This window comes from Teleopsis dalmanni, chromosome 1 (assembly GCF_002237135.1).
Source record: "Teleopsis dalmanni isolate 2A chromosome 1, ASM223713v2, whole genome shotgun sequence".
In the NCBI taxonomy this organism is placed as follows: domain Eukaryota; kingdom Metazoa; phylum Arthropoda; class Insecta; order Diptera; family Diopsidae; genus Teleopsis; species Teleopsis dalmanni.
The window spans coordinates 60,250,008-60,261,413 of record NC_051846.1 but is presented as its reverse complement, the minus strand read 5'-3'; the positions used below and the strand labels follow the sequence as shown (position 1 = coordinate 60,261,413).

Below are 11,406 nucleotides of genomic sequence, written 5' to 3'. Positions count from 1 at the left end.
TTCAACTCTAAATATAATTGTCAATAAAAATTTACCGTGTGGAAAATTTGTTTCACAAACAAACGAATTGCCAAAAGCTAAAGAAAAAAATTATTTGCAGTTGCAGGAGTGCAGATATAGCGACATATCCATAAATGAAATGTGCGCATATACACGAGAATTGCTAATATTGCGGTTTCATTTGCATTCCAATTTATTGCAAATTAAAATCTTAAACCTTAAACTCAAGACTTTAAACTCAAGATGCTTTACTTGATTTAGTTAAAATGAACGACCCCAATTGTCTACGTAAGATAATTATCTATTCACACATAGTAAGCTACATACATAAGTACATTTAAGTACATTAAACATCTTTCCATTAAATAAAATTTCTAAAAATTACAAAGAATTATTTCATTAATAAAGTGCTGTTTCATAGCAACAAATTTTTACATATAGGTACTGTAATATATATGACTTACATTACTTTGGTTAGGAAATTGCAATAATTAACTGTTTAATAGTCTTTTGACAATGTATATGTCATGATTAAAACGTATGATAAAATCCATCGAATTTCGGAAATACATTTATATATAAAAAAGTGGACCACTTATATATAAAAATGTGAACCACTTATATTACTTAATCATTAATAGAAATTTAAACAAAATAAACACGTGGTATAGAAAAGCAGAGCAATACGACCATGTTGATATATTATGCTTCTAATCAACAATAACTGAACAGAAGGCATTTCAGGAGCCGCAACATATAACAGATACTTTAGAAAAATATTTTTAAATATTTTCAGTGTTACAAGTCGTTGGCTAAATTGTATGACTTACATATTAAATTACTGACACAGCCACTGTGTCCACCAAACTTGATACCCAACGATTACTACCACAGACCTTCAAAAAATGTTTCAGAGGTTATAAATTTCACGCCAATGAAGAGTCCGTTGCCGAAACTAAGACATATTTTAAGGTTGAAGTGGAATCATAATACTAGAGAGGTATCGAAATGTTAGGGAAGCACTGGAAGCACAATTGTATAAGTCTTGAAGAAAACTACATTGATGAATAAGGTCAAATTTAACCAAAAATGTGTTGTTTTACTATTTATCCTACAGACTTTTAGGCCGATTTGTGGTAGTCATCAAAACCAGACAGACATATATAATAAAAAACATGATCAAATTGATTTATCTGATACTGATAATCGAAAATAACCTATCCAGTAAATGATATAATGCTCATATCCTGTGTTTCATATACTTTAATAAACAATGGGTTGAAAGGTATAACGTAGAAACTAAAATTAACAGAGATTTAAAGAATTGAGTATCACAATTTAATTTGCACAAACTTCAGAATATACACAATATTATATACAAAAGGTAGTCAAATTTAATCACAAAAAATTTTTAGTTCATTAGTTACGAAATCATAAATTAAGCAAAAAAGTTAATCAATACTAGCAATCTCAATACTTCAGAGATATTAATTTAAAGCTACATTATCGGTAACCTTAAGAACTTCTGGTATTTCTAGTAACTTAGTAAGGAATTTAAAGTAGCGCTCATTTTCCCGATCATTCAAGCGAACTTGTGCTTTTGCTGCAAAACTGCAATACAAATGCAAAATTTGGTAACCAATATTCTTCAGACTTTCACAAGTAGAAGATAATTGCACTGTGTTTGACTTAAAACTCACAGCACCCGTTTCGTAGTCCACAACTCGCACAGCATATGCATTACAAGCTAGACCATCATTTATTAACTTCTTTGCCAAATCGTCTGAATTACGCTCAATTTTGTCATACGTAATAGCCTCAATGTTATTTTCGTAGTTGAAGAATGGCAAAACATTATCAAAGGTCGCCTTATGTCGCTTCAGGAGAGGTTGTAAAATGGACGTTAATTTTTGCATCGAACTACAATTTGCAGTGATGATGGCACAAACTTTCAATCCAAGGCGCAGTTGAACAATGTGAGTGCGTGAAGGGTTCAGAGATTTATTTAAATTCTCTATTACTTTTGAAATTTTCGTGGCTTTCATACCCTTTCTTATTGCCGCTCGTATGGCTTCTTTAAGCACCGCATTTTCATCTGGATCATCAGAACCTCCCTCGAAAACAGCCAGACGCAATCGATGAGCTAGTCTCCGCACAAAGCTAACTTGTTCCAGATTATATTCTATTGAAGGACCATTTTTATATCTGAAATTATCACTACAAAGGTTACCATATTTCCTTTGATGCAAGTTCATGGTTCCTTCGGTTTCCGTTTAAATTTGGTAACATAAAAAAATTTTGAAACATCTAACGAAAAATGAAAGTTTATAGAATTGTGAGTTTATGGATTTTGTTCTAAACATAAATTGAAAAAAAATGAATATGAAAAACTGTTTGAAAACATTTTTATCTTTATTTAATAATTTTTCGAAGCAAACTTTGTTATGCATCAAAATTTTAATTTACGAATATATTATTATTAGTAAGCAAATTATATCATATATAAAGGATATAGCCCTGAAATTATTTGCGAAATCTGACAGACTTACCAACACCGCGTTATCAAATCTCAGAATGGTTACAGGCTTCCCGGGGAGGTATACAGATCTGAGGTCTGATGAAGTGATAAACAATAATCTAGTCAAGGCGCCAAGAGGGGTTTTGAAGAAACCTCGCAGTTATTAGAGAGTAAAAGTGCTCAGGTGCACTGACTCAACTAGCCTCAACATAATAATAAATATACTATAATATATGTAATATAAATAATATAATATAAGTATATTATATAGCTCAGGTACATTATATAGACCATATAAAATAAAAAAACTAAAATATCGTTTGGAAGAATGTATTATATTAAGGGCTAAACAAAGGTCATTACAAAATAAAAACTAACAAACATATTTTTATATTGCAAAAATATCTCGAACGTTTCTCGGATTTTGGCCCAGATAACTATAGGATTATGTTTAATTGAATGATACGATAGGAAATTTTTTAATAACTGCACTTACTTTCACTATTAATTTTTTTCTACACTAAATCAGAAGAACTACTTTTGCATCAAATCCTCTTATTCTCTTTATTGTTACCATATTAATGTTCTTAGCAAATTTATTGTTAAGCTAAAGCCAAATATCTCAAGCTTAACTTTGATAGAAATACTATTAATCCAAAGACTTAGTAATCAAAAAGCAATACTTGTTGATTTATCATCCATAATTATGTCTGGGAGATTTAAGTAGATAGTTTAAAATATTTCCTTTTGTGTACCGCTCTTCTTTGGCATGCCGATCTCCACCGGTTTGCTTCCTTAACAACAGAACGCATTTATGTATGTGTCAATTATCTCGAATAGTACTGACAGATAGTCGAGTATTCAGAAAAATAGATATTGAAATATAATCCCCATATTATCAATAAGCTTGGATACCAAGTGTACACATGTAACATATTTGAATGAACGTACTAAGATTACCAATTCACATTAACAATACATATTATTGGTGTACCCAGAAAGACCCATAAAGTCGGTTTGTTCTGAGTGGTTCTAATAATATTTTTAAGGATCGAAATGTTTTTTAAAATATAATAATTTTTTTATTTACCGTATTAAATTAAACATAGACATTTTCTGAAAAACATTGTGTTTCGTGAAGAGCACTAATGAAATATTAAAAATATAATATTACTTACTACCTGGATTGAGAGTAGTCGACTTTTGGTGCTCTTTATGTGAATTGCCAGCTACTTTAAACTTTTTTCTTTTGATAGACAATATATGCTTTGTTTCATCATATGCTTGTAATTACAGCAGAGTTCGTTAGACCTTAAAATAATAACAAATACATAGTTGTCGTGACTGAAGACCTTGTAAATGTAGTCTTTTGTATAAGACTACTTTTATATAAGAAGGTATAAGATACTTCTAACTCCAAAAAATTTATTACATCTTATAATAACACTAAATATAACAACTATAAATTATCGTAACTCTGACTTTTAAAACTTCCTTTCTTCAGTCAACACAAAAACCAGATACTAAAGTGAAACTAATCCTTAACATCTTAATTTAAATAATTAATCTAATGTCTTCAATTACTTAATTTAATTTATGATCGTTAAAGGATTATCTATGTTAGTTACAATTGTGTACCATGCCAAAGAACAATTTGATAGTTAGATACGGATAGGAAATACTTCATAGGAACCTATCTATAACTCAACTATACGATTACAATTGTTAAAAAATTAATATTATAAATTAGATATAATTTCTATTATGCATCTATATATAGTATATATATACTAATAATCATATAGACGTATATTCTAATATATACGTAGGTAACTATAGTTATTTTAGCACCAGTGTTTAAAGGGTTTTAAATTTTGTAGATACAAGTCTTGTGTACTACAAAATTATGAATAAAATTGACTAACTAAAACAAACCTTTAAAGAGACTTGTAATTATGTTAAATTTTCATTTTAATATCCTGCCATTTTACATTTCTTTAGAATATCACCTTTCAGTATTATCAAAGTGCAATAAATTATCCTTAATAATCAAGGATAATTGAGTTACAGCAAGTAGTTGGTACCATAACCTATTCGAATGTGTTCTGATGTGATAAAGTGAATTGCAAATTAGTAATTTACATGCTTTTCATATCGAAATTGTCAAAATACAAAAACCAAGCTGAAAATTTACACTTCAAGCCAATTAATAATATTGCATTAGCAGAAGCCACCAAACCAGTCAAAACAATTGCCCAGCCCCTACTACCGCAATCGAACAATCTCGAACGCTGAACTAAGGACAATTACGGACGATAATTAAGTTTATCGATAGAAACTGCATTTATTTACTTATGTTGCACAAAATGAAAGATTATCCTTTTGTACTGGTGTGGGTCGAATGAATACGAAATTGCATTCACTGCAATCTAATGCACCATAATTACACTATGTAAGATATGTCAGGGTACCTACCCAGTGACATGTGCAATTATGTTTGTAGTATGAAAAATCATAATTTAACTTCATAAATTAGAAGGATGATTGTGTATATTATTTATCCGAAGTATTTCGTTACACAAGTGCATATAAATTGATATCGAAAACAGATACATTAATCATCACTTGTCACTGTTCAAATCGATAAAGTGTTTCCAAATGTACAAAAATATTGCACATTTATTATATTAGCAGTTTAAAGTGTGTTATAGTGAACTAAGGGTATAGCATATCCTGTACGTAAAATAAATTTCATAATTTTTTGGTCAAGATGCAGCAATTTGAAAATCTCAACTTGCAACTACCCAGTGCAAACTTCTAACCACTTTTCTTGCTTCACTTAAGTCACCTCAATGAATTGACAAATTGCAAATAAGTTTGTATATTTAAGGATATTAAAAGGATATTACAATATATCACATAAAATCAAATCAGACGTATTTGTCGCATGCAATTATCACCTCACACATGACACAACTTACAGGCACACAGATATTGATACATACTCATATACTCATATAACGACATGGACACAGAACAGACAGCGTATCTGTTTCTTAGCAGAAAATCGTATTTGAATTATGTGCAAGCCATAAATTATGCCTACACTTAGTTGTATCTACTTACAAGGAACCCAGTAAGTGCAGATGAATCAAAGGATAATCCAATTTATTTTACATTACGCTTGGTGTTGTGCATTAGCCTGAAGCAGCAGCGTCCAGCTTGTGGAGTAAGGTGTATTCACACTTACCACAATTGCCAGGAGTATGAAGGTGAAGTTGATGGAGTGGTGCAATCAATAAGTTTTTGTTTTTAATATAATTCACAGCTTTTGAAGGGCAGCAGCTTAAACAATTGCGTCTACGACTTGCAACTTTGTAAGAAATTTGTTGCTGAAGATAAGTGCAACTATATTGCTGCTGCATTGATTTATTAATTTCTGTTTAATTCTCTCAATTTAAAATAATTTCTCCAATTTGATTTAAAGACTTGCTTAAATGTTTGCACTTTTGCAGTAAATCCGGCATTTGCACCCTTTTATGTCATTTCATAAAAACACGCCATTCGCAAAATAAATGCTTTATCGCCAACCGTAAAACCCGGCGAGTGCAAATCTCGAAATGTCATTAAAAATTCCTTTTAACTGTAATTAAAAGCATTAAAATAAACATTTCATTGCATTTCATAAGAGCTCCAGTGCGCTTAGTGCACCAATCACCCGCCCAAAACTGTGCTGACTTCAAGCACGAAATATTGTTTATATATTAAAAGGAGCAGTAAGCGTACCCCAGTAATGAAAGTTAGACGTAGTCAGCCATAAACTTTCAACGGAGATAACTTTTAATAATCGTTAAAAACGTAAAGTCATTCATTTGTGCAAAAATCAAAAATTTAAACTAAATAGAAAAGGACAAGGGAGTTTTCAAAATAAAAGTAATAGATAAAAATTTATATGAATATATTTGAATTATGAAGAAATGTTAAGAAATTTATAATGACGATATATACAAGAAAAGAGGCACTATTGAATAATGTCAAATCTGTCGGTCATAGCAGCCTAATAACATGGCATAATTGTAGTATCAAATAATGGTATACTACCAATAGTAATAGTGCTGAGGGAAGCACTATTGAATCTTATTGGCAACTAAGCACCATGTTATATAGAGTGTCATGGGCTCGTCAAATATCTTTCTTTTGGGCTTTGGCAAAAATGCATATTATGTCGTGAAATTGTAATAATTTGCTTCTAAAAGACACAAACAATGACAATGATACTGAATAAATTTGCTTTACCTAAGTGACGATGCACAAATTGCCTCGGCTCTCATGAGTCATGACCTAATTTTAACCGACATATTGTTTTTTCTCTCACTCTCAATTCTATAAATTGCATTGAGAACAACAATTTTGCTCATGTCGAGCCCATGACACTCTACATAATAAGATCACAACAAACTCGACTACAAAGAGTAGAAGTGCTTAGTACGTCTACAATTTTTATACCCATGTACCTAAATGGCATGGATAGGGACCCGCATATCTATGCTAGCATCCTCATACCACACAATTACCTATATGTAAGCGTAAAATTAATTGAAAAAATAATTGTAATTTTTGCCAATATTATTGATATAAATTCATTATTAATGTCATAATATGTTATAGTTATAAAAAAAATCTCAACATTTTTACTTTAAACGTATTTTTTTATATTTAATAAAAAAGTACGGATTATTTTTAATTTAATAGTTAATATTAAACATTAAATTATATACTAGATATTGAAATATTTCTCACCTCAATATTTAGTTTACTATACTCATCTTAAATTATTTTGTTATAGTCTTCATTGATATACAACAATTTTCTCACCGAAAGTAAAACTAAACATCAAAAGTATTTAGAATACTAAGAAACCACATATCAGATATATTATTTTCATAATCAAGTAACTTTAATATTACTCTTGGATCACTACAAAAATCTCTCTTATTATCACTGAAAGTAAAACTAAACATCACAAGTATTAACAACGCTAAGAGATTCCGCATCAGATATATAATATTGATAATCAAGTAGTTTTAAGATTACTTTTGGATCACTTCAAAACTCTCTCTGAGTATAGGAGATTCTCACTAAAAGTAAAATTACACATCACAAGTATTAAGAACGCTCCGAATCAGATTCCGAATCAGATATATAATATGATTATCAATATTATATATATTATATATATAGTAGTTTTAAGACCACTCTTGGATCAGTGCAAAAATCTGTTTGAGTATAGGAGATTCCATTACAACAAATTATTAACTTCATTCATCGAACACAAGTTTTTTTGCAAAATATAATCTCATTATTTAGCTACATCAAATACAATGTGCTCAGAAAGGGATCGATTCATCAGTCCAAAGAAAATACCAGTAGTTATTATATACCATTTTTTAATTAAATTGATTTTTAACGTCCATTTTGACAAAATAAACATAATTCTTAATATATACTATTGCTTTTTGAATGCTTTTTGAATATATACTATTGCTTTTAATAGAATGGTGTTTTGAACAGCAGTAAATTACAACATCAACATTTTAATTTATTTATACAAAAATGTAGGGTATTACAAAGAGTAGGGCATACATCTAAAACAGAAGTGCCTCTCGACAAAAACTTAACCAAAATTGAATTAAACAAAAAAGATCAACAATTCCAAAAATAAAATATTTGCTGATTTGCACACCTTTTTGGAGCAAATTTTTTAATGGTTTTCCACCGTAAATGCAACATTTATCTTCCATTAAAACCCAAAAAGGATATCACTTTTTATTCCATTTTCTTCTTCGAACAAATGAAAAAGACATTAAAACATTTTAAGCGATATTAATGAAAACAAAATAAAAATTGATGTAAAAATGACGTTCATTTTATTGAAATGTCAAAGTCAGCAAAACATTAACTCCGACACCCACTCATTTCCATTCCCAAAAAAGGAACTTCACAAACTTTGGCAAGTAAAACGCGGTGTTCCTTTTTAATTATAAACATTAAAAATCGTCACAAAATGACTTCAGTCATTAAGAATTTTTGAATAAGAAAAAGAAATAAAGTAGGGAATGGCATTTAAATGACGTGTTCTTCATGGGGAAATTTTTATAAGAACTGTTTTTGTGTGTGAAGTGAAAAATTTATGGAGTCCTCTTTCTCCGTCTTTTAATTTAGTATATAGTTATGGTCAATAACATTTGAAAACAGTTAACAATTTGCGGAAAAATTTACTCAGATTTTGAATAAAATATAAGTATGTTTTTTGTAAAAAGCTTTCAATTAAAATTTTTCAATTACCCAGTAATTATATGTAATGATTTGATTAGTTTTACTTTTTTGTGGCTTATCACTGCCCCACACTAAACTTTAACGATACTAGAATCATCATTTATTTATCTTCAAACTGATGACGAACCGTAGATCAGCATATCTTCCTGTGCCCCCTGAGGTGGCGTTAAGGTTTGTTAGGGCGGGGTTGGGCAACGTATCAACTTTTGTGATAGTTAGTTTTTTAATCTGAGTTCGAAAATAAGTAGTCATGGGTCATCTATATAAAATGTTTGACATCAGTGAGGCATATCTTATGAAATTTTACCCTACCACGCTCACCATCTTTTTGTAGAAGTGGTAAAAATGTCCTATTAAAACTACATCAGTATTTAGTTTTCTAATACCGTTATAATCTAGCACAAAAGAATATTTAAGAATGAGAATTTGTAATGCTTTATATTGATAAAATTTCAAATATATTAAATAAAATTTAATTAAATTATAAGGCCACCTTTAATACAAATCTCATGTTAGGTAGGTAAGTTAGAGTGGCGGCCTTACTTCCAGAAACCCACTTAAGCTCAATTAATAGCCCATTGTGTACCACAGAAGTAGCGTTGATATGTACTTAGACTGAAAGTTCAGTATACTGCTAAAAAAATCCCATATTGTTTTTGGAGTTTAGATCCTCATCTAATATTAAACGGATTTCAAAGCTTTTAATAAATCTAGTGCTTGCTGTTTGATCTATATTTTTCAAGAATTTTTTTTAAAATGATTTTCCGGTTTGAGTCCTTTTGAAACGAAAGAAATACTAAATTCTCGATATAAACTATTATTTTCAATAGTGAGGTTGTTTTTAATCAGTAGTGAAATTGCAATAACAAAAAGGTTTTTAATATTTTTAATTAATTGACAGTTTTTAATTGATTTAAAGCTGTCAGCCATAAATTCAATTAATTAAAAATAATTAAAATATTTGTTGTTGTAATTTTAAAATTTTTTTCTGTCCTGAACACTAAATTAAATTAGAATATTTACTAAAGCCTGGTATCTATATTACAGATAAGTATAAATATTCCATATACTATATTTCATGATATAGGTAAGTAATTATTGTAGATTATGAAGTAAGATATTTACCATAAAATTTACATGCAATATTAAATTCCGACCAATCACATAAGCAAAATTATAGATTAAATGTTTTAACTGCTATTGTCTATGGAATACAAAAATTAACATCTAAGATCTACAGCTAAGATCTACACAAGCATATCGAGCACTAAATCAGATTAAGCTTCGGTATTAAACAATGTTGGAACAAAATCCAAATATTAAAATTATTATAACCTTGATGTTTATCGCCCTTATAGTAAACTCTTTGCAGAAATCAGGCTCTCCATTTATCTCAGTCTTCTAAGAGTGTTTTGAGTTGCTGCTATGATCATACGGATTCATTTGGTGTCACTTGGAGCCTTCTTCGTCTTTTAAACTCCTGCGAACCCCTTTGCAATACCATTTTTGCTATTATTTTTATTTGTTGTTTTTTATATTAAGAAATCTTTGTTAGTAATCGTATTCCAGCAATATTTTCGATTCTCATATGAAGCAATCGCCAGTATGTAATTAGATAGTCAACTCTAGTTGTATATAACCGTTTTTATTGCTCCAAATTCTAGCAATATTGTATATTCTAGCCACTACACAATTATCTCTAATCATAATAACGTAATACAATTTTTTTCCTATTAATCTTTAAAACTATTTTTAAGATTACTTAGATTCCAAATTCATAACAAAATATTACTTTTTATCTACACATTTTTTTTATTGGTTCTTAATAAGTTGTTGTCAATTACTATTGCGCTCCATGTGTGTCATTACCAGGTTTAGTGTTCCCCACATTTTACTTTTTTTGCTCTTCACTTACATATTGTTCCCAACATCGTCTGTTGCCTTTAAGCTGTATGAATATGAAACTCCATACCAACATAAGGAGCGGAATACTTAAATCTATGGTTAACTGCAATTAAAGTTCATCAGCACAGAACAAAAATCACACACTCTCTGCTTATCGTACTTAACTTATCAAAACGTTAGAGAAAGGAAAATATATAAAAAGGCAATCAGAAAGAAGCGTTCACATATGATGTCCTTTTAAATCCCAAGAGGAAATTAAAAACTGCAGAGAAATAAAAATAAATACAAAAAAATTACAAAAAGCGCGTCACATTAAAATGACAGTGAAATTACACTACAAAGTCCAAAACACCACTCGCAGATTAGAGACGACAAAACAATGACCAGAACACCTTATTAAAGGATAGCGTATACAGCAGGACGAATAGGACACACACAGACAACTCACATATTGACGGCCCAGACACAGACAAACACCAAACAGAAAAATTCGATGGTTATCAGCAATTTTAGTGTTAATTCTGGTCTCAAAGTGACGAGTATCACTTTATATTCTGACAGGATATGAGCGCAAAGGAGCACCAGCAAGACATATAAATGTTGCCTGCAAGTCACAAAGGACAATTAGACAAAAGTTACGTTTATTT

General features: G+C 29.9%; 1 protein-coding gene across 1 annotated transcript; it reads right to left on the bottom strand.

The window, feature by feature from the left end:
- Positions 1-1,487: 1,487 nt before the first annotated feature.
- LOC119682292 lies at positions 1,488-2,255 on the bottom strand. Its single transcript, XM_038095703.1, has one exon. The coding sequence runs from the start codon at positions 2,253-2,255 to the stop codon at positions 1,488-1,490; it is 768 nt and encodes a 255-aa protein (XP_037951631.1).
- Positions 2,256-11,406: the final 9,151 nt, after the last annotated feature.